Genomic DNA, 24848 nt, shown 5'->3' with positions numbered 1-24848 from the left:
AGAAGGGAGAGTTTTTGGCAGGAGCAAAACAATATGCTGAGTAATACTGTTCAAAAGCTCCATTTTGGAAATGTGAACATAGCAAAACTTTTCTAGGCTTGTGCAGAATGTAATTCCTTCACCACTAAACAACCCCAATTGGCATCTGTTTATCTGGGATGAGGGACGTCCTCCAGTTTGTATGATTTCCAGCCTCCTTAGTTTAGAAGCTGAGGGCTAAATAGGGATCCTGGGAGGCAGGTGGGGCGGATAGAGGTGGTAAAGACGGGCCTAGAGAAGGGGGAGGGAGGAGAGCAGAAGGGGCTGGAGGGATTAGGACAGTGGCCCTCCAGAAGATGTTGGACTGCAACTCCCATCAGTCCTAGCCAGCACTGCCAGCAGTGATGGGACATAGGAATTGCAGTCCAACATCTGGAGGGCTACATGTATAGCCTGTATTCCCATCCTTACACATCCTGATCCCTCCTGAGAAGACTGTTCACAGCTAAGGGCAGAAGTCCCAGTGCCTTTCTACAGCTACCACCCAATAATAATAATAATAATAATAATAATAATAATAATAATAATAATAATAATATGTTACCCGCCTCTCCCTCTGGATCGAAGCGGGATACAACACAAATAAAAACACCGTAAAATACATACAGCTATTTCAAACGTTTTAAGCCAGTGCATCATTAAAAGCAGCACACCATTAAAAAAGGCATAACTACTGCTATCTGCTGTCTGAACATGGGCAAACTTCTATCAAGTACATGTATGACATGCACCTGCCTTCCCTTTCTGGAAGGCGGTTCTTATTTGGCTTCTGGGCAGAGTTCTTTGCATGCATAATTTTGGCCAACGCAAAATGAGGAAGAGAGGGGTTTTGTAGGGTTTCCTATTTTTATTTTTTTTTGCTCAGTGAACCTGCATGAACTGTGACAGGAAACTATGCTGAACTATTTACTCACAACAAGCTGAAAGAACCAGCTTTCTGGAACAGTTGGACCATATTCCTCAGATTCCTGTCACCTGTGAAGAGTCTTATTAGGGGTGAATGTTTTCTGGCTGTGTCAATTTTCAGCCAAATTCCAGGTATGTTCCTTACATCCCAGCAGCCTTGACCAACCTGGTGGTCTCCATCTCCATAATGTTTTGGCTACAACTCCCAGCTTTCCTGACTATAGGCTGTGTTGGCTGGGGTTGATGAGAGTTGAAGTCCAAAATATCCAGAGGGCACTGGGTTGGGGAAGGCTCCATCCCAGGTAGTCCCTCCAGCAAGTTAAGAGAGGTAGCTTTTTAATTTGCCTGCAGAACTAAGCTTTCTCTTGGCCTTTCCCCTTTCGAATTGTTAGCCTTTCATTCAGAAACTTTTTTGCTCTGGGCTATTTTGAGCTAGTAAATTTATGGTGACAATTGGCACACATAACCGTTGGATGAGTTAGTCACCTGTGAGGTTCTGCTAAGAGTCGAGGCACTTTGCCACGCCTCTGTTTCATTACCTTGCCTGACCAGGTGTGGGGAAACTTCCTGTAACAATTTGACAGGATGTTTGCGGGCAACCAACTTACCACATAGTTGCATGAACACAATGATAAATTGCCACTTGGTAAATGATTATTTCTGCTCACTCAGCATTGGGTACCTTGAGTTGAGTGCCTGTTAATAGAGATGCCTTCAGTCTTACTTAAATGTATAATAGCCGTTCAACAAGTGTTAAGCCGTCAAGTTCTTTGGTAAAAACTAAGGGTAAATGCTAGGGATGTGCTCCACTTCTAATCGGACCGGAGAAGCAGTAGCGGAGCGGGGGGCTTCGCCTGCCCTTAAGGCGGAGGCGAAGAGGATTGGGGGGCCGGCGGAGCGTGGCAAAGAGGATCGAGGTGAAGGCGGATCCTTCGCCTCGATCCGGAGCTCCGCCGGAAAGGTAAGTGGGGTTTACCGGGCCCTGCTGCTGTCGCTGTCGCCCATGCGGCGACGGCAGCAGGGCCCGGTAACGCCCCCCGCCCTCCTCTCCCTTACCTGCCTCCGTCCAGGGTCCGTCAGCGTCTCCAATTGAGCCCGTGGTTCCAGCAGGAAGTCTGGGCCGCACTTGCAGCCCAGACTTCCTGGTGGAACCGCGGGCTCAATTGAAGACGGTGACGGACCGCGGACGGAGGCAGGTAAGGCCCCTTCCCCCTTGGTCCCTTACCGGGCTCTGCCGCCGTCGCCGCATGGGCGGCGATGGCGGCAGGGCCCGGTAACCCCCCCGCCCTCCTCTCCCTTACCTGCCTCCGTCCGTGGTCCGTCACCGTCTTCAATTGAGCCCGTGGTTCCACCAGGAAGTCTGGGTGCGGCCCAGACTTCCTGGTGGAACCACGGGCTCAATTGAAAACGGCGACGGACCACGGACGGAGGCAGGTAAGGCCCCCCTCCTTACCGGGCTCTGCCGCCGTCGCCGCATGGGCGGCGATGGCGGCAGGGCCCGATAACCCCCCCTATGGGGGGGGACCGGAGCTCCGATCCGGATCCGGAGCTCCGAGCGGAGAGGAGTGGGCACAGGCGGAGTGGGGGCGGGGCGGAGCGGGCCGATCCGAAAATGGCGGATCTTAAAGTGAAGCGGAGTGGGGGGTCCGTGCACACCCCTAGTAAATGCACAAGTGTGATTGGTCTCACTTCTTCTCCACAGCTAGATTGGATGGGCTTAGCATGGATAAGGGTGTGGTCCTTCCTAGATGCTATTTTCTGTAGAGGGGAGTGGGGGGTGAGGGACACATTCCAGCTTGGCCTGTTGTTTTGCTGAGATGCTGTGCTTTAAGTGGGTTTGGTTTCTATTTGCGACATACTGTTGCATTCCTCCGGTTGGCTTAGCTAGACTTGATGGTTTTCTGAGACATTCAGCAAAATGCATATTATCTAAAATGCAGAAAATGCCCAAAAAGGTCTTCAGTGCTTGTGCCTGAAAAACTGAAGAATATGCTCTGCTTGTCTATCACTGTTGCTAAGGGTTCTCTTTTCGCCTTGAGTCTAGTACTACAACAGGTGAAAGACTGACAGTCTGAATGAGGCCGGAACAATGTGTTCTGCTACTCCCTTGTGTCTTGAAACTCCTGCTATTGTTAGGAGTGCTATCAGGATAGAGGGGTCCCTGGGCAAAGTGCTCTCCATCCCATCCCTGTGTGGCAGCCCATTTTCTCTCTGCTGCTGCTGCTACCCCTTCACTTTCTCTCCTACACTGTCCTGGCCACCCAACTCTCCTCCCAAATTTTGCGTTCCCTCCTTAAGCTTTCAAGGAAGTGGTGGGAAGAGTTCTTTCTTTCTAAAACTGAGTGTAATCCCACTTTCCCCACCAGTGACTTTGTGGGTGGTGGAAACCATGAATCCCGAGTTCATAAAATAGTGGATGAAGAAGAAAGATGCTGAACTAGTGTGTGGTACCTCCAGCTCACTTAGAATACCTGAAAGCAGGTGGCGGTGGCAGGGATAGGGGGACCCTATGAAAAGGAGGACAGCGCTCCTGTATCTTTAACAGTTGCACAGAAAAGGGAATTTCAGCAGGTGTCATTTGTATATATGGAGAACCTGGTAAAATTCCCTCTTCATCACCACAGTTAAAGCTGCAGGAGCTATACTAGAGTGACCAGATTTAAAAGAGGGCAGGGCACCTGCAGCTTTAACTGTTGTGATGAAGAGGGAATTTCACCAGGTTCCCCAAATATACAAATGACACCTGCTGAAATTTCCTTTTCAATACAACTGTTAAAGATACAGGAGCCCTGTCCTCCTTTCCATATGGTCACCCTAGTATGTTCCAGCTTGTCTATACAAATATTTGATGCCCTTCCTGAGTTCCTCCAATGGTTTTTTTTTTAAAGAAATCAAACACACACACACTCACACACACGTCTGCTGTTTGTGTGTAAGATATTTTAAAGTTTTAAATCTGTGGTGGTCAAGATGCAACACAGAAGACAGGGTGAGGTGGGATATTACCAGGTGCTAATCCCTCATTTTAAAGAAGCTCAATGAGGGCTTTGAATGTTAGCTCATAAAAGTCTGGGGTTGTATCCCTGTGTATTCAACCATGCTGGTACTTAATTAAGGTTGGCACCTCTTTTTTCTGGCAGTCCAACACCTATATGGAGGGCAGGTATATCAAGGACCTCTCCATGTTTGGTATAGGTGTACCTATCAAATCGGGCTAGTGCAGACAGCTGAGAATTTCGTTTGTTCATTTTTTATAAGAATTTAGCAAAAATTGTGAACTTCATATTCAGGGAGAAAGAACTTTAAAAAGAAATCAAATGAGGGAAAAATCAAAACTGACAAATTTGTCCAGCCCTACTTATGAACTTAACCTCTTTCAGACAAACTGCAATTAGTCACAGTATAAAGTTCAGCCCATTTGCTAAACTGCAGATCATCTAAAACATAAGCAGATGCTGACAATTTCTTCACTGGGCCAGAGGCGGGGTGGGTGTGTGGGGATGATATAGGCTTATTTCCTTCACAATAAACCATGGTTTATCCTGACTTCTGAAGTCCATTATTTGGTGTTTCCTGGTAGATAGAACCCTGAGGGGAAACTGCGGATCTCAGCCATTTCCTTCCCCTCTGAGGGCTCCCAGCTCAGATCAAATCTACATGATAAATGACCTTGTTCAATGTGAAACAGTGACAAAAACCCTTTTGTCTACCACCTCTCTCTCTAAAAGGGAGACCCAAGGAGGCTAACAAATTTCATAAAACATCACTGAACACTTCAAGTACAAATACATTCATAAAACTATGTATCGTAACATGCCTATTTCAGAATAAAAAGTAAATACTCTTGTGTAGTTCCAAATCATCTGATAACTTGCTTAAAACTGTACCAACTCTTCTCTAAATGAAAACTTTAGTCAAGAGGTGCAATTTTCAGGGGAGAAGTGGCACATGAAAGAACAGTTACTTAACCCTCTGCCTATCTGCTCCTTCCTCCTGCTGCTGTTCCTCAGATGCATTCCCCTACAACCAGAATTTCAAACCAACAAGGCAGATGGAAGACAGGAGGGGGGGGGAACACAACTGTCCTCTCACCTGACACTGCAGGAGCCCTGCCCTCTTTTGTATCTGGTCACTCTAGTATAACTCATGCAGCTTTAATTGTTGTGATGAAGAGGGCATATCACCAGGTGCTGCATGTATACAAATGATACCTGCTGAAATTCCCTTTTCTTTACAGTTGTTAAAGATACAAAAGCCCTGTCCTCCTTTCCATGTGGTCACCCATCTTGAGAGTTTGTAAGTGTACTTTAAGGCTGCAATCCTATGCGCGGTTACTTGGGCATTAGTTGCATTGAAATTGGCAGGCAGTTGCTATATTTGCTGAAACCGACTAAACTCAAGTAATGACAACTATGCTAAGCCTGTGATTATGTAGCCTTGGGTAAGTTGAATGCCACTGCATTTCTCTTCTTCACAGATCTTTCTCTTTTTTCTCCTTTCTGGTTCTGTACAGCCACAGCTCTCTAAAAGATGCACTATTACCGGTATTCTTCTGCTGAAATCAGCTGTTGGTACAAATACCTACTCTTCAGTTACAACATAGTATTCTGGGTAAGTATAGCGTCTTTCCCACCCACCCTTTCTTCCTGAAGAAAAGGTTCACCTTGCCAAATGAACCATGTTTCCATCGCTTTAGTGATCTGTACCTTAACTTGAAAGAAGGTTCTTTGAAAATCAGACTTGCTTTCCAAGTAAATGCATAGAGCAAAGGAATGTGAATTGAGCTGGACATCTCGGGGAATAATAACTTCTCAGTGGCATTGGCGGACCTCTCTCCACAAAGCTTGGATTTTCAAGTTTTGAGAATTTGATAGCTAGTGCTGCCTCTTTATTCATTCCTGGCTCCGCTGCTGCAGGTCACCACACACAAATGTAGCTGGAGAAGTTTTCCTCACCATCCCTGTCCCTGCTTCAAAACATGTCACTTTCTACCTTTTCAATGGGGCTGCTGTTTAAAACAGGGGTGCAGAACCTCAGAACTTGTTTCCACCCTTTCCCCCAACCACTGATCACTTAGTTGTTTCGGGGCTTTCGCATGCCCTCCCAACCATCATTCTTAAAGACAGGAATGCCTCCTCAAAGACTTTATTACTGGCAGTAATAGCTTTAAATCAAAATAGGCTTGTATTTTGGCCCCGCCCCTTTGGCCCCACCCACTATTGGAATGCAGCCTCTGAGAGCTTTTATCATTTTGTTGTGTATTTTAAATATTTTTTATTATTTATTTATTTATTTATTTATTTATTACATTTCTTTTTCTATGTTTTAAAATGTATGTTTTAAACTTTGCAAGACCCCCTTGAGGCCCAGGATTGGGCAAAAGGCGGAATACAAATAATAATAATAATAATAATAATAATAATAATAATAATAATAATAATAATAATCTGGCCCTACTCTTTTCCTTTTTAACTTTTAATTTATTTATTTTATTTTATTTTATTACATTTATATACCGCCCCACAGCCGAAGCTCTCTGGGCAGTTTACAACAATTAAAAATAGTAAACATTAAAAGTATACAAAAATTAAAAAAAAAAACAGTATAAAAACAACAATATCCATTTAAAAACAACAATTCTGGGGTCCATTAAAAACAAACTTAACATTGTTAAATGCTGTTAAAATGCCTGGGAGAAGAGAAAAGTCTTGACCTGGCGCCGAAAAGATAACAATGTTGGCGCCAGGCAAGCCTCATTGGGAAGATCATTCCACAGTCGGGGGGCCACCACTGAGAAGGCCCTCTCCCTTGTTGCCATCCTCCGAGCTTCCCTCGGAGTAGGCACTCGGAGGAGGACCTTAGATGTTGAGCGCAGTGTATGGGTAGGTTCATGTCGGGAGAGGCGTTCCATCAGGTATTTAAAGCACGGGAGTAGGGCCAGGAACCCCAATATCAAGCCAGGTGGACCAGTCTTCCCCAACCTGGCACCCTCCAGGTGTGTTGGTTCCCCGGAGCGTCACCCCTTTCCGCTGGTCGCTAAACATTGAATGGTTTCCCAGCTTTTGTGCCATTCCACCCCCATCATCCTAAAATATCGAAATGCCTCTCCTAAGGCTTAGTTTCTTGAAGCTAAAATATGCTGATATCTTTAATATGCTGGATATGCTTCTCCGAAACTGAACTAACTCCTGAGGCTGAAAGTGGCCTTCCAGAGAGGACTCATCAACGTAAAAGTCTTTTAGCATTTAGGAAAGCTATAAAGACTGATCTATTCCAGCAGGCCTATCCAGTGGAGTTCTAGGATGTTTTTAGGATGTTTTACTAATGTATACTATGTTTCTAATTCAGTTTTTTGTATTTTATACTTATTGTTGTTCTCCGCCTCAATCCAAATGGAGAGGTGGGTAGTAATAATAATAATAATAATAATAATAATAATAATAATAATAATTCGACATCCCTGGGATTTATGCTGTTCTCAGAGGAAATTTAAGGTGATTAAATAGCATTCTAGGTCAGCCTTTCCCAATTTGGTGCCCTCCAGATTATTCGGACTTCAGCCCCCATCAACCCAATCAAAGCAAAAGTTTTGGGAAGCTGTTCTAGGCCACGTTGATCTTTAGGTGCCAGCGAGCAATTCTAATTGAATCCTAACTAAATCTTTCTTCCTTTCAGGCTGCTCTAAGGTTCTGGTTTGGCCGCAGATGGGGCTATAGAAATAATTTACTGAGAAGTTACGTAAATGTTTCTGGGTGTGGGGATTTAGAGTAGGATTAATAAACCCTGGTTAGAAACCCTGGAGCAGGGGCGTTAATAAACTAACAACTCCCTGGTTCAAATCTCACCTCAGTGATTAACTCAAGGAGGGAGGGGTGTCTTTGGCAAGCCCAGTATTCTCTCAGCTTCACCCCCCTACCCCATGCCTCATAGGGAGATATTGCAAGGTTGACTGAAATAATGTATGGGAAGTGCTTAGAAGACTCTAAACACTTCTTTGGAAACACTATTATAAAATAAAATAAACATTTATATTTATGCAGCCTCTTTTCCCGAAAATGACTAGGCTTTTGTTATATCCTTTCCTCCCCCTCCCCTATTTCCACCCGAAACTGCTTCAAATAACAGAAGAAAGAAACCTTAGTCTGGGCAGTTGCCTCTTTCCACAGTCATAGTCTTCCCCTTGCGCACACAGTTCTTGTGATCTCAGCAACCTTTGTTCTCAGTGCCACTTGATGTCACAATAAAACATGTTTCCTAGTAAACAAAAGGTAGTTACAGGGAAGGTCTTCTTCCAGGTCCCTTATTGTACCGACAAAGGGCAACTGAAAATATACTTTTCCCAGATCAAAGGACCAATTTCAATGCCTTAAACTTTTGAACTGTTGCTAATGCCCCGACAGCTAGCTCTGCTGCTCATAGAACAAAGGAAGTGAGAGTAGACTGTGGGTTCATGAAATTTAAAATGGTTAGGCATTGATCAGAGAGAAGGGTGGTTATTTTGTGGGGAGAGGGAGCTGAACTTTTTGAAGCCAGGCCTGTGTATCTTGTGACCAACCAGGCCATCCGAAGTTGATAAACCTTCTGGCTTTGCCATTTGCCTGGGATTGCAAAAACCAGGGAGGTTGTCAAGCATGTGGCAAGCTGCATCCATGGCTGCACTGAGTTTGCTGGGTCACAAGTGTACAATGAAGCAAGTGAAGCTTTGCAGCAAACGAAATTGAGAGAGCGAGAGTGAGAAAATACGTTTTGTCGATCCCCGTTTCTGTTCAGATTTCACAAAACCCTTCCAAAGTGAAAAGTTAATGAGCCCCCGCCATTTCCTCCCCAAAGAGACATAATGGTGTGCTTTGAGTCACCTGGAGAGCCATCTTAACAGTATTTTCTAGTACCTGGCGAATTTGGAGTTGAGTTTCCAGCCTTCATTGACCCAATTCACATAATCACTGTGGAGTAAACAAGCCATGGTGGCTTGTATAAGCTGCAGCATGTGCTTGGGTGCCTTTTGTATTTTCTTCTCAGTAAAGAGGATGCAGAAACAAGGTTTGGATGTAAACAGAACTTCACTTTATTTTTATGCTCTAATTTTCTATGTATTTCTTTCTGTTCACTTTGTTCTTCCTTCCTCCCTCTCCCTCTGTCCCCTCTTCCTCATCCCTCCTTCTCACCTACTGGTGCCATCTAGCGACAAAACCTTTCACAACTCAAATGAAGGAAGTGCCTATAATTATTAAAATACAACAGCACCATTTTCCTAATTACCTACCACAGCATAGCTTGTTGTGCCATCCAAACTCTGGTAGCAGGGCTTGTTGGTATTGACATTTAAAGCCCTAAACGGTTTGGGGCCAGGTTATTTGAAGGAACGCCTCCTCCCATATGTACCTGCCCGGACCTTAAGATCATCTACAGGGGCCCTTCTCCGTGAGCCCCTGCCAAAGGAAGTGAGGCAGGTGGCTACTAGGAGGAGGGCTTTCTCCGCTGTGGCACCCCGGTTGTGGAATGAGCTCCCCAGAGAGGTCTGTCTGGCACCTACACTGTACTCCTTTTTTCGCCAGCTGAAGACCTTTTTATTCTCTCAGTATTTTAACACTTAATTTTAACTTAAATTTAAATTTTACTGTTTTAACTCTGTATTTTAATTTTATATCAATTTTGCTGCGTGGTTTTATCCTGGTTGTGCTTTTTATACTGTATTTTGTATTTGTGCTTTTAACCTGTTGGTTGTTTTATCATGGTTTTAATTTTTGTGAACCACCCAGAGAGCTTTGGCTATTGGGTGGTATAAAAATGTAATAAATAAACAAATAAAATAAATAAATTGTTGGAGAGAGAGAAAGAACCCCGAAATAACCCCACAACAGGCCATGTGCTTGGCATACACCATGGCTTAAACAAGCCACTGTCACTTGTTTGAGCCATAGTGATTGTGAGAACCAGGCCATTGTTTAGAATCAACATGTGGGAACCTATTTTGGAGAGTATGTTAATAGCTGGTCATCTTTCACCAAGGGTCGGGGTCTCCCATGCGATGACCATGGGCATTGATGTGTCTACGGATACCTCTCCTGGTGCCCAGCGGGCTCTCAGCCCCTCCTGATTTTTATTTTTCATTTTATTAAGATTTAAAATTTGCTTTCTTTTTATTTTATATTTTTACTTGGAGGCTGCTATGGTGCAAAGTGAAGTGCTGCCCTCCAAAGCCATCTCTGTTTGACTTCAATAGAATTTTGTATTTTGGAGCTCAAACCCCCACCCCTACCTTTTTTGTTAGCCTTACCAGCTTTGTCTTGCATGAAATGAGTATTCTGACTTGTGCAGGGAGCCTTCATGGATAGAAAAGTCTCCTCTGCAGATTCTTTTTTTAATTGTGAGGCCGGTATGGCGCAAAGAGAAATGCAGCCCTCCAGAGCCATCTCTATTTGGGTTCGGAAAAGCAAATGAGGGGCCAAGAAGAGTCATGTGACCTCATGGGCAGGACTGAACATGTGACTCCACAGCCCCTTAGTACAGTGGTTCTCAACCTGGGGCACTCCAGATGTGTTGGACTGCATCTCCCAGAATGCCCCAGCCAGCAGAGCTGGGGCATTCTGGGAGTTGTAGTCCAACACATCTGGAGCGCCCCAGGTTGAGAACCACTGCCTTAGTACTTACATTGACCTTTCTGTGAGCAAAGCCTGCATAGGGTTGCAGTAGGGTTATAATCCATGCATTTATCTAGAGAGTGTTTCCTGGCTTAATACCAACAGAAGTATGTTGTATTTTCTTTCCTTCCTCCCCCGTTTTCCCCCTTTTATACTTATCAAAGATACCAAACTGTCAGTGTTTCCTGTTATGTTTCTGGTCTTTATGTTGCTACATGCAAAGTAGCATCAATGGCAGAGGCCAGGGATAGTTTGGCTTTCACAAAGGGTTAGAACATCATGGGGGAGATTATCCCTTGAATTAGAAAGAAAGACAGAAATACAGAAAGAAAGAATTCTGGAAATGAAAATGAGAGGTCTTAAGGCAGGCTGTCTCATAGCTTTACTCTCGCCTACGGAAGCTGATGTCACAATATAGATGTGATTTCTTGAGATGCCTCAGGGCACGTTGACAGTTTAAGCGGCAGGGAGCTGATAACTGAACCTGGACAACATAACTGGGTTGGATACAAAGGGGTGTATCCAATGATAGTCTTACTTAGAGTAGACTCACTGAAATGAATGGGACTTAAGTTAGACTAATGTTGGATAAACCCCGGGTATACACATATTCCTTGTCAGGTAAAGAGCTTAGAAGAAGTTGTGAGCTGACTGTTCACAACATGCTTATGGACTGTATGTAGACAGAAAGAGCTGTATGTTATAAAGGCGCAGCAGTGGTGGGGGCCAGGAGTTGTGCTGCATCTATTGCTTCTGCTTGGAGTACACACCGCGGCCATAGCTAGACGGGGCGAAATCCTGGGGCGATCCCCGGGATCATCCCTCTGCATTCACAGGATGCACAAGGGATCCCGGGATCAGGGAGGGATGATCCCTCCCTTGCCCCGGGATCTCGCCCTCCCCTTTAGACCTGTTTTTTCCACCGTCTCGGACTGAGCCTGAGACCGCGGAACGTGTGGCCGGGCGCCACAGTTTGTCACGGCTCCTCGCAGTTCCTCGCAAGGAGCTGGGACCTGTGCACAGGGCACAGAGCTCCTCAGGAGCACTGCACCCATCAGAGGTGGGGTGGGGGGAGCAGGGAAAGTAATTATTTTAAAAAAACACCTTTTGCGCACAAGTGTTTGTGCGCTGCTGTCCCTTTAAAATTAAAAAAAATGGCGGGCGCGACGCCTCTCCCTCTAAGGTCGTCACGTGCCACATGTAAACAGGGGGGATCTTGCAATAAAACCAAGATTTCACCCCTTCATCGCGGACTAACAGGTAGGTCTAGCTAAGGCCTGTGTCCACTGCAGGATCCATGTGGGGGAGGGCCAAGCAGTGGTGACACCTTTGGGTCCTGTTGCAACAGCGCCCCCCCTTTTTCCCCATATATGTGAACAGCTGCTATTCACTCCTATGGAGAAACGTTTTTGGTTTTTTAAAAACGCAATTGAGAATAGAGTCTGCGGGTGGGGTCTGAGTCTGCTACCTGCTCTGGTGATCCCCAGGACTCCAGTCATTGTGGATCAAGCCTGTTGCTCTCTGGTCAGCCCCATCCTCAGTTCTGTGTGTTCGTCACACTGGTGATAAAGTAGTAAAGAAGAGAAAGGAAAGGAGATAATCTTAAAAAATGTTCTGGGCAGCTCTTTTGGCTCCCACCTTCACCAGCAACACTGAGCTCCAGGATTTCAAAACAGACTTTGGGAGCCAAGGTGATTGTTCTAGGAATGTCGGGGAGGGTTGAATTATTAGGAATTCAGAAGTTGGCATAGGAATTCTCTCCACCCTCCTGAATACTGACTTGACTCCATGCGTCTGTTTTGAAAGCAGTTGTGATTTATAGCGCCAGCGGAGACGGTGTGCCCCATTTTTGAGTTTCTGGATCTAATATGTGAACTGGCCATACAATTATTGCATGCACATTTTGTGTTTTCTGTGACCTGAATGATGACTCTTAGAGTCCAAGCATACATTACAATCACCCTGGGAATGCTGCATAAATCTGCCTTATTCCTGCTGATCCCTGCCCTAGAGGTACTCTTGCTGTGGGGTTCTCTGGGTATGGGGAAGCCACCATTGTAATCCTGACCAAGCCTGTGGCCAGAAAACATGCCCATTGATTTCAGTGGGTCTACTTTAAATCTGGATCCAACCCAAAGGATTATTTTCTCAGTAAGAGGGACTGTTCCTATTAATGCTGAAAAGATCCTGGGATTGCGGTGGAAATTCAGTATGGAGAATACACATCCTCTGAGCCGAGTTTCACCCCCCATGAAGTCCTAACTTGTCTCTGCATATTATCAGGAGAAAATACTAAAAACACACACACACACACACACTCATACTCATGTGCTAAAACATGACACATCATGAAAGAAAAAGAAAAACCCTAGAGTACAAGGCCACTGTTCAAACCAAATATAAAATACAAGAATTGTCTTTGTTTCTCCAACAAAACGTGCTTTCCCAGAGTTGAGAAAGGGTAAAATGCGTAGTAGGCGGGAATGGACCCCACAAAGCAGTGAAAGGGCGTTGAAGGGTCATTTTGTCAAGCTTAGGTCAAAATGTTCTGCGGGAACATAAAACTGGCATCTACGACATAGAGGAGTTAGTTCAGGTCATCTCTGCTATGGTTTCACAATGGGCCCAGTGATGAGACTTCAGCTGTAATGGCATATTGAGCCCTGCCATCCATCCTGAGTCTGCATGATGCCAAACCCTATTATTTTTCATTCTGGTCATTTTTCTCGTGAAAATGTGCTGTGCAACAGTAAATAAGCAGAAATGGAATCCAGCTGTGCTAATTGTTGGGAGCTGAAAATAAACGCCCTTTGCATTGGCGGGACCGGAGTGGGTGGGTGGGTGTACACTTGTGTGGTGGAAACCAAGACGGATGCTACATCTCAATCAGGAAATCAAATTCTGATTTTGCTAGTAGGGGAGAAAAAACTGTTGAGCAGTCCTAACACAGCATGTAAACAAGTTCAGAAATCCAATATGAAGATGTTTCATCACCCCCTTTCTGATTGATTTTATTCCCGTTTCATCACTATCTCTACTTTATCATCTCCTTAGAAACCCTCCCTTTTAGAATGTTTAAAGGTTCCATGTGAACCCTAACTCCGTTCCAGCGACTGTTCTTTTGTATTCTGGCAACGGATGTTTTCATCTGTGTTGTGTTAGTACTCCCAACTGTAAATCCATGAGGATTCCCCCTTCCCCATAGACAGCAAGGCGAAGAAGGGCCATGCAAGGAGAGGAGCTCTTCCCTCCCTTTCTTCTGCCACCTACTTCACAGCTCCACGGAGCTACATCTGGGAGTAGTCCCTCTGCTTGTGTCAGCCTCTGCCTGGCTTAGACGGAGGTGTTGGGGCAGGTCTCATCCTGGGATTGGCCTGCTTCCTTGCAAGAGATTTCTCTTGTCCTGCGGGGTCAGCAGGGTACAGGACCAAATGGGGCCATGTTGGTTTAGCTTCAGCCAGATCGCTTCCTTCCCTGCTCCTTTAAACTGCGGAGGGTGGGGGAGTAGGTTCATATGGTGAGGGGGAGAATTACGCTCAGAGAATTCCAGTTCTGGAAGGTCCCCCCTTCAACCTGTTTCTGCAGTGCTCTCAGCTCGCATATGAGCCTTCAGGCCCTCTGAGTTTTAGGGTGTTTTATAGCCATGTTTTCCTTCTATATCTCGGGGAAAGAGTCTCCATGCACCCCAGTTATGTGGGAATCCTTTCTTGGCTCGTCTTCCCCCACTTTCCCATTCACATGCAGAGGATCTGTTTTGAAAACCAGGAGGCTGATCGCACTAATAGTTTGGGAAAGTGTTCCACTCCCTTCGATTATTCCCGCTGTGCTTTTTAGGGAGTACCCTTTGCCAGCAGCGAAAGGCCTCTTACAAACTAGTTGCATGCAGTATTCCAAATTCAGCTGCAACGTAGATTTATGTGCAGTCATTATATGACTGGCAGTTTTACAGTCCCGTTCTTAATAATCCCTAACAGGGATTTCCCCTTTTGCCATGGCACACCGAGTTCACATTTTAATTGAGCTGTTCACCGTAGTCCCAGGATAGTCACAGCCAATTCAGTTTGGGCTTATGCAGCTAGGATTTAGCTTTTGAACAATGTGTGTTGCTTTAGATTTTAGATTTGTCCTGAATCTTTTTGTACTTAAAAGCCGAGCAGCAGTTCTAAAAACGTCATCTAGGGATGAAGCTTTCACACATGGGCATGCTTCGTTGGCCTGTATTCAGTATTTTATGACCATGCATCTTGCCCTATCCCACTAGGAAAATGTGATACACACATTGCGTCATAGTGATTGTTTCTGGAGAGCAATAATGAAACAGTGCTTTCCAGCAAATAATAAATCTGTAATTTTCTTTTTCTAGTTAGCTGGAGTTGCTTTTCTTGGAGCTGGTCTTTGGGCCTGGAGTGAAAAGGTAAGAAAATGTGCTCTTTGTATCCCCTGAATGGGAAATTGATTTTGCACCAATTTATAAAAATAAGCATGAATGCAGAAAAGTGGAGCTGTTCGAATGCCTTATTGTCCTTTCTAAGGAAGAAGAAAATGATATTTCATCACTGATAAGAGGCTCGATTTTATACAACAATTTTAACAGCCAAATCCTATACAGGTTCTACTCAGAAGTGAATCTTACTGAGTTCAACTGGACTTGTTCACAGGTCAGTATGTATAGGATTGTAGCTTTAGAGTACAATCCTATATACAGTTAACTGGGAGTAAGTCCCATTGAACTCAATTGAACATACCTCTGAGTATAGATGGGATTATGCTGTCAGGACCCATTCAAGCATTTATCATGCATTGAGGAAGCCATACTGTCTCTTCCCCTTCAATACTTATAAATCTTGGTGTGCTTAATATTAGTGCCCTGCCAAGAGTTTCAACCATTCCATTTTTGGCATTTCATGGAGGGTGGGGAAAAACAAAAACTCAGGCGAAAGAGGCTGGGAGAGGTGAGAATTTTTAAATGTAGCCATTTGTTGAGGGGTCTTCTTTCTTTTTTCTCCCCCCTTCTTTTTAAAACACCCCCGGCATTTTCAGGAGCCCAGGAGTTCTTCCTGAGTGCTTGTTGGAGAGGGTGAGGTCACCTGGTCTCCAATAGACATTCACTAAGAACTCCTAGGCTCCTTGAAATTCCAAGGGAAGAGGTTGGTTTTTTAAAAATAATAATTAAAAAATAGGAAGAAAGCCCCTCAGCAACCGGTACATGTAAAAAAAAGATATGTGGAAACCCTGGCCCTCCCCCAAGGAGAAAAATTCTCTGAATTTTCCCCCCTTCCTGCAAAAGAGGCAGAAAAAACAATGCCTCTTTCACGGGGAAAGACAAAGTTCCCCAAACTACAGGGCAGGTTTTGGCCCAGTACTATTTAATATCCATGTTATACTTGTCTCTTATATGACTTAAATATACAACTGTTGCTGGTGCATCATAGGAACTTACACTCCGAAATGACCTCTATGCTGCATAATAATATTTGTTTTGTGGCTTGGAATTATCCTGACATGTGGATGCCTAAATCCTATACTTGTTGCTTAATTTAGAGCAATCCCCCCCCCCTTTCAATGCCATGAGGTATTGCAAAACCTACCCTAGAGCTACTGGGAATATGTTTTGGGATCAGAGGGTCATATTTGACAAAATTAAGCAGCAGTGTTGGAACTGAGAAACTTTTAGCCCTCTTTCCATATGAAGCTTAACTCCTGGAAGGAGTGTGAGACATCCTGAGATGAAGCGAAAACCAGACCACTTCCCGCCCTCTGTCTGCCACCTTGACTTTATCTGTGGGGCTTGGGTTGGAGGGGCGAAAACATTCCCTTTAGCCTAGAATCCTTTTTGAATTCTGCTTTCCTTGTGCTAAGATGGTCTCTCAGACGGCTCTGTTTTACAGGATTGTAGGTTTTGAGTTTGTTAAACATGTTGGCAGTTCTGCAGTTAACCACAGGGCAATGATTTGCAGGTCAAGGCAGGAAGAGAGAAGGCAAAGGGATATTTGGCGTGTTTACATTTAAGTTAAATTAAAGGTTATATCTGAAGCCTTATGCAAAACAGGCACAGTTCTAGAAACAGGAGAAAATAGTTGCGATGGGGAACTCACTCCTCCTCCTCCTTGTGTTTTTAAAGGAACCAAGGACTGATTTAACATACATAAGTTCAATTCAGCCCTTTTACAGGAAGATGAAAATGTTCATATTTGCCAGGTTTTAGGACAGCAGACAGAACCTGAAATGGTTGCCTTCTGTTGTTGTTGTTGTTGTTGTTGTTGTTGTTATTATTATTATTATTATTTATATAGCACCATCAATGTACATGGTGCTGTACAGATTACACAGTAAATAGCAAGACCCTGCCGCATAGGCTTACAATCTAATAAAGTTGTAGTAAACAATAAGGAGGGGAAGAGAATGCAAACAGGCACAGGGAAGTGTAAATAGGCACTGGGTGGGGTGAAGCTAACAGTATAGAGTCAGAACAAACTCAATATTTAAAAGCTATAGGGAAAATAAAAGTTTTTAGCTGAGTTTTAAAAGCTGTGATTGAGTTTGTAGTTCTCAAGTGTTCTGGAAGAGCATTCCAGGCGTACGGGGCAGCAGAAGAAAAAGGACGAAGCCGAGTAAGGGAAGTGGAGGTCCTTGGGCAGGTGAGAAGCATGGCATCAGAGGAGCGGATGTCTTATTGCATTCTAATGTGTATTTTGATCTTTGTTTTCAATACCTGGTTTTGCTATTTATGTTAAAGCTGCTTTTGGTGGGTCTTGTACAAAACTCCCCAAGAAATTACGTAAGTTCTAGCGGTCAGCTTTGCCCCCTCCCCCTTTCCATGTGAATTTGAAAAACCCATTTCTTCTGCGTTCTGCCTTGTCAGATGCCTTCGTTCCATTATCCGCTCATTTATGGAATTGGGATTTTTCCCATTTTCTGAATTTGCACAAATTTGCATTTCTGCCAATTCACATTTGTGAAAATTTGCACTTGTAAAAGTTCACAACCCCCAAATAATAATAATAATAATAATAATGCAGAAATCCCCTCAAAATATGCTACGAGCCAGAACTCTTTGATTAGAGGCAGTTCAGCAGAACGCTCAAAAAGGAAAAAGGCTCCAGAAAATATTTAAAATATAAGAATAAGGTTTTCAGCGTCAGCTCCTGAGGAAGGATTATTTTTAATCCAAAATGTTGAGCATTCTGGACACAGCTAGTCTCTCAATCCACGCCTGCACAGTGGTGCCTTCTTACCCTGCCAACTACACGTTTAGCCTATGGTAGAAATGCACATTTTCAGCCAGTTTTTTTTTTTTTTAAAAAAAAAACATGTTTTCCTATGACTAAATTTGCATGAAATTCTGGAAAGAAAGAACAACTGGTTTGCAACTTGAAGAAAACTTTTCCCGAGTTGTGGAATCCGTGCAACTCGGGAAAAGCTGGTCCGCTGCAGAATCTGTGAGTTGGATTCATAGAAATGTGCTATGAACTCATTTGATTTCATAGCACATTTCTCCGACATCCTGACCTGTGAGCTGCTGCTGTTGTGATAGCTGTTTTTCACTACTTGAATGGCACTTCCTAAAACTGTTGCAACTATGGAAAACTGACATCACAGTAGAGTATATCCATGCAGCACATTTATGATAACTGGAGGAGAGTGGCAGGGGTAATAATAATAATAATAATAATAATAATAATAATAATAATAATAATAATATATTTGTTACCCGCCTCTCCCTCTGGATCGAGGCGGGGTACAACACAAATGCAAACACCATAAAATACAGAAGCAATTCCTTGTGAGAGAACAGGAATGTTACAAATATAAAAGATGAGAACTTTCATTTTATTTAGCCCTCCCAATTACTTCCGTGCCCCCAATCGAAGTCCAACACTCTGATTATGTCTCCACACTGCCTCTTACCTTCCATTGTATTTTACAGGTGAAAATAGGGATTGCTAGTATATAGGCTGAGAGTAGTGGTATATCTAGAGATGTGAAGGGCTGGAAAAATTCGGGGGGGGGGACGACTTTTTTTCCTGTTTTTTTTCTGAAGCCTTTTTTTTCTTTCTGAAAAATTGGAAAAATTGAAAAAAATGAAGAAAAATGGATTATGGGATGTTTTATTTTAGCATGATGAATAAAATGTTTAAGACAAGGTGTTCAGATATTTACTTCTCCAAATAATTTCTAAAAACTATGTACATTATCAGATTATTACAATTTCTGTGCACCAAGGGCAAACAAAGTCCTAGGTTCCAAACTGAGACTACAACTCTCAAATCCAAGAGCAAGATGCATTTCTGCCTTTAGGGGGCAGCACTGCCATTGAAGCAGAGACTGAAACTGATAGTGATTAGCTATAGCTCAGAAAATAAGTCTGATTAAATTTCATGCATATTCATTGAAACTTGATCCCCTCCTTTTTTCCTCCGTTCTTTTTATGGGAATGGGTGCTTTATGTCTGCTTGACACTGTGGAGGACTAGCGGAGACATAAATAATTTTCTTTGTTACTAATGTTGATGGTTTCTTCTGTTGTTGTTTTAAATTGTTTTTTGCCTGCTCCTCATAAACTGGCAAAACCAAAGAGGTTCCTTACAGTTCAGGTGTCCCTAACAGTTCAGGAGCTTGTAGCTCCATTTGTTTCCAAAAGAAGTAAAAAAAAAAGTTTTAAAAAAATTAATTTGTAATAATGGTTTGAATACACTGTACTTTTAATATACCAAATGTAACAATTTTATGCTGAACCAACTTGGCCATAATTACATTTTATGTTCCTAAAGTAACAAAGTGACTTTCAAACTGTAAAAAGTGCTAATACTGCATTATTTCAATTTTTCTGAAAAATTCCTTTTTTCCCCCGACACCCTCCCCCCCCCCCCCCGGTGAAAAAATGTTTTTCCCCCCTATGGCTTCAAAATTTCCAGAAATTTTAAATCTCTAGGTATATCTCATTGGTGCCCATGTCTCTTCTTCTCTACAATTGGCACAACTAGATTGGACTTCTGCCTCTTTGGTTTGACGTTTTCTCTGAGAGTCTTGCAGGCATTCCAAACAACCATCTATTAGTAGTAAAGGCTGGATGCAAAGGTTCCCTTTTGCACGTGGAAGGCATTTTTCTGTTCACTGAAGGCCTGTTAAACCTTTCATTCGGCTGGAGCGCTGCTTGGAAAAAGTGGAACTGAATTCAGAGAGGTTCTTTCACTTGTGCAAGCAGAAACATAAGGACTGTTCTGGAATCTATGTATTATTATAGCATTGTGCAAAGTTTTCTGTGAATGTTTCTGCAACGTTTTGCAGAGCCGGGCTATTTTTCCTTCTATTCATTTTTCTCTGGACCAAACTGTGTGTGTGTGTTTGGGTGTGCGCGCACATGTGTGTATTTTAGTAAAGCTTTTTGCTTTGCAGAAGTCTAGTCCATGCTCCGTTTCATTTTTGAATAAGATTCCACCCCCTCCTCTACAGTTTTGATAGCTGGCACTGTTGATTTAAAAGGAAACCCAAGGCTGATGCCAAGGGTATGCTCTTGATAAATAGCATTCCTCTGAAGCAGATCATCTTTGGTGCTTTGGAACAATTTGTGGAATAGACACACACACCATTAATCTATAAATTCAACCCATCACACTTAGGCACTGTGTTATGTTTTCTAAAGGTTGTCCTGAGGATGTGTATGTGAATGGACCTACTCAAACACCTTGGCCCAATCTGCACGGAGGGTGCCTTCCAAAGCTGGTTCAGGTTAAAAGCAGATTTCCATGAATTAGATTTTTCTCCTCCCGTGGCACACGTAGCCAAGTAACAAGGTCTATCCATGAGGGGAGAAAACCCACTTTCACAGGGCAAATGGCACCCAAAACTGCAACAGTTAGGGTATATGTGGGTGGAGTCCTTCAACTAGAACACAACGCCATCAACTATTGTGACAGGATTAGTTCCACTCCGTAGTGTCACACACAGTTTAATGACACTATAAACGTTACAGCCGTGTGATGAATCTTCCTTTCCAACCCCCTTTGGTCTCTGCACATGCGCAGTTTGCACGCACGTTTCCCGGCTTTGTAAACAAACAAGAGGCACAGATACGCTTTCTGGAGGTAAGAATTCAGGTGTCTAGAAGCCAGAATACGCCCTTGGCCCAGCTTTGAGAATCATTGGCTTCTTTGGTGACATGTGTTAGCTATTGAATCTGCCCAGAAATGATACTGTTTTGTCTCTTTCCCTCCGGCACAGGAAACAGATGCTTACAGCTACACTAGAAGCTATTTCTAAAACAAATAAAAGTTGTGCTACTACTGCTCAGCCTGTTAGTGCCATCTAGTGGAGACTTCAGTCATTTGGCTTGCAAGGCAAAACTGATATTTTCATAGCCATCTTTTTTATTATTATTATTATTATTATTATTATTATTATTATTATTATTATTTATTTATATAGCACCATCAGTGTACATGGTGCTGTACAGAGTAAAACAGTAAATAGCAAGACCCTGCCGCATAGGCTTACAATCTTAAGACGACACTTGGGTTTTGCTACCCATTGTATACTTAACAAAGAGCTGAAAAATTGCCTGTATGATGCCCATATTTCTAAACATGTTGGTTACATGCGTATTTTAGATATTTAAGTATATACTTCAGTGGACAGCTAAAACAGTGTAATGTGTGACGTGACTCTTAAGTTCTGTTGCTGAAATGCATTAACGAAGATTATGCAGGCTTTTTATAATTAAATGCCCTGTCAGGAGACACACAGGCCTTAGCTAGACCTACCTGTTATTGTGCGATGGAGGGGTAAAGATGTCGTGATGTTTTTATTGCGAGATCCCCCCTCTGTTTACATGCAGTGCACGACAGCCTCAGAAGGAGAGGATGTCATGCCCGCCATTTTGTTTTTTTAAAAAAGAAACAGAAGATGCACAGGAGTGCTCGTGCTCAAAAGGTAAGGGGGTTTAAAGAAAAAAATAATTTCCCCTGCTTCCTCCGCCCCACCCCCAATGGGCGTAGAACTCCTGAGGAGCTCTGCGCCCCATGCGCGGGTCCCGGCTCCTTGCGAGGAACCGGGACAAACTGCGACACCCGCACACACGTTCCGCGGTCTCGGGCTCAACCCGAGACTGTGGAAAAAGCGCACCTAAAGTGTAAGGCAAGATCCCGGGGCAAGGAAGGGATCATCCCTCCCTGATCCCAGAATCCCCTGTGCGCCATGTGGATGCACAGGGACGATCCTGGGAATTGCCCCAGGATTTCGCCTCATCTAGCTAAGGCCCCACACACACACCTCCCTTTCTCATTGGAAGTAGAATTGTCCTATGTACAAGCAGACATAGCCCCTTCAAATGATTTCCTCCTTTGGTTTCTCTGTGTTGGGTGCAAAATAATAATAATAATAATAATAACAACAACAATAAATAAATAAATCAGATTTTCTCTCACCTGAAGATTTATCAAGATTTGTAGGTATCCAAATGCATGCGACCTGTCCTCTTCCCGAAGAATTGGGGTTGGGGAGAGATGCCCTCTAGTAACTACATCTTGCAAATGGAAGGGCCTTCTTCCTTAATTCTGAAAATAAAGTCACATATTACCTTGTATAAGCATTGCATACATTATATCCCCATTGGCCCTGTTCAGACAACACGCTAAACCATGCTGCTTAACCACAACATGGTTAAGGGAATGAATGCGTTCCGTTAACTGTTTTGTGGTTAAGCAGCATGGTTTAGTGTGTTGTCTGAATGGGGCCTTTGAAAGTTTAAGTTTATCCATTACAGATCAAGTGTGCAGGCCGTGGACTGTGGCTGCTCCTGGCGTGGCTATGAAGCTGGCAGAACCCCTCCCACTTTACCCCGCAGCCCAGCTGATCTGCAGCTTGTGGGAGAACACAGCAATTTCACTGGGGATAACGGGCATTGGGAGAGATGAACGGTTCTCCCAAACCCCAGTGATCCTACTTCTGATTTAATTTTCCAGATCTTAGCCTATATCATAGAATAGTAGAGTTGGAAGGGGCCCATAAGGCCATTGAGTCCAACCCCCTGCTCAATGCAGGAATCCACCCTAAAGCATCCCTGACAGATGGTTGTCCAGCTGCCTCTTGAAGGCCTGTAGTGTGGGAGAGCCCACAACCTCCCTAGGTAACTGGTTCCATTGTCGTGTTGCTCTAACAGTCAGGAAGTTTTTTCTGATGTCCAGCCGGAATCTGGCTTCCTGTAACTTGAGCCCATTATTCCATGTCCTGCACTCTGGGAGGATCGAGAAGAGATCCTGGCCCTCCTCTGTGTGACAACCTTTTAAGTATTTGAAGAGTGCTATCGTGTCTCCCCTCAATCTTCTCTTCTCCAGGCTAAACCTGCCCAGTTCTTTCAGTCTCTCCTCATAGGGCTCTGTTTCCAGACCCCTGATCATCCTGGTTGCCCTCCTCTGAACACGCTCCAGCTTGTCTGCGTCCTTCTTGAATTGTGGAGCCCAGAACTAGATGCAAAATCAAAAGCTTATCTGTTTCCTTGTGCCAATAGTTGTAAGATAACTTCTTTATTTAATACTCCTCCATGGGTTGTTTTGGAGCTAAACTATTTGATACCATTTTTCAGCTGGATGGCACGAGGATCCAGGCACATTAAAAAGGAATGCCTCCACCTGCAATTCTGGTAGTTACAGAGACATGGCACAAAATGTCTCATCAGCTGCAGTTTGATCTGTATTCTCACGCTAGATTAACTTTATGGTGGAATCCTGATGTGAAATTAGAGAAACAGCCTTTTTTTTGGCAGGGGAATTGGGTTGATAGTGGAACTTATACTTTAGATCAGTTAATGGGATCAAATGATCAGTTTTTAGCATTTTCAATACTGTGGCGTAGGAATCACTTATCAGCTAGTGCTGAGAGGCTATATATTAAATGGTCCATCAGCAACGAGTGCTTCAGCACCCTCTAGATTGTTGGAGGAATTAATTTGATCTTTACAAAAAGCTAAGCCTACAATAGTTCTTTATAAATGTCTTTGGGAATGTAATAAAATGTATGTTCAGTATGTTAGAGAAGAATGGAACAGGGAATTGGAATGCTCTGTGCATTCTGTGTACTATTTCTATAGATTTAAAATTGAGGCTGATTCAGTGAAAATTAATACTTTGCGTATATTGGACCCTGTTCAGAAGACACCTTAAGCCGTGGCGTTAACCATGGCGGTTAAGCCAGAAAGTCAGGCCATGTTCAGAAGACACCTGAAACCATGGCTTCAACCACAGTGAGTAAGGCCTGTGGCTAAAGCCATGGTTTAAGTTGCCTTATGAACACAGCCTGGCTTTCTGGTGTAACCACTGTGGCTAAAGCCATGGTTTAAGGTGTCTTCTGAATGGGTCCAAAGCCTGGTATCTCCACATCTCCTGATGTGGAGATACCCTGCAGCGGGGGGTTTTCTGGTTGGAAGTTATCGCCCACATAAATGTTGCTCTTAAGAAATCTGTGGTAATTGCAGATGCTCATGTGCTTTTATTCCTGTGGTGTGGGGATTAACTCATGGAGAGCAAAAGTGAACTCTGAAAGCCCTAAGAGTTGCAAAGAGGCTCCTGTTTCAAACCTGGGGGGGATAAACACTTACCAGCTATTATTCAACAGCCTGAAGACTTTTCTGCTCTTGCTGCATTTGAATGCATATCCTACAGTTCTCAATTGCATTTGGCTTTAGATATCTTGTCTGCTTCTATTAACATTTAAATTTGAAACAGGAATATTGAATCTTTTCCCCTTTCTTATTTTTTGTGAAATTGTCACAGTGGTGTTGTAAATAGTATTGAGAATTGATATACTTTTGTTGTTCTTATGTTCCTTCTATTGGTGGTGGTGTTGGTAATTTCTCCCTCCCTTTGATTTTGTTTTTATCGTTATAACTGCAGAGAAAATAAAATAAACAAATTACGAAAAATCAAAGTTGTCATTTTTTCTAGAAAACAATGGCTTGGTTTTTTTGTTGCTGCTTGTTTTGTTTTGAGGCATGAAGTTCTGTGCCTAGGCAATCAAAATGTTCTACCAAGAAAGCCAAGTTCTATGAACTATATATATTATGCAAATTGTACAAATTTGCAAACTTTTGTTTATACTAATCCCACAAAGAGCAAGGGCATGGACGTTCTGCCCTCAACCATATAGAATTTATGCAACCTTTTCTGAGGCCTTAGCTAGACCTATCTGAAAGTCTGGGGGAGAGGAGGGGAGACCTCGCATTGAAAATAATGTGACATCTCGCCACCATTTACACGTAGGAAGAGAGGCG

At 43.4% G+C, this 24848-nt stretch overlaps 1 protein-coding gene across 2 annotated transcripts in view; it reads left to right on the top strand.

The window, feature by feature from the left end:
• The window catches only part of TSPAN14 (tetraspanin 14), a 61908-nt gene that overhangs the window by 24259 nt on the left and 12801 nt on the right, over nucleotides 1-24848 (top strand). For both annotated transcript variants that reach the window (XM_063133142.1, XM_063133143.1), the window contains exons 2-3: nucleotides 5459-5556; nucleotides 14950-15000. In XM_063133142.1, the coding sequence (XP_062989212.1) occupies nucleotides 5476-5556; nucleotides 14950-15000 (132 nt within the window). In that variant the 5' untranslated portion in view covers nucleotides 5459-5475. The remainder of the gene's footprint in view (nucleotides 1-5458; nucleotides 5557-14949; nucleotides 15001-24848) is intronic.

Source organism: Elgaria multicarinata, chromosome 8, assembly GCF_023053635.1.
Source record: "Elgaria multicarinata webbii isolate HBS135686 ecotype San Diego chromosome 8, rElgMul1.1.pri, whole genome shotgun sequence".
Taxonomy (NCBI): domain Eukaryota; kingdom Metazoa; phylum Chordata; class Lepidosauria; order Squamata; family Anguidae; genus Elgaria; species Elgaria multicarinata.
The sequence above is the reverse complement of the archived record's forward strand: the minus strand, read 5'-3'. Positions and strand labels throughout refer to the sequence as shown.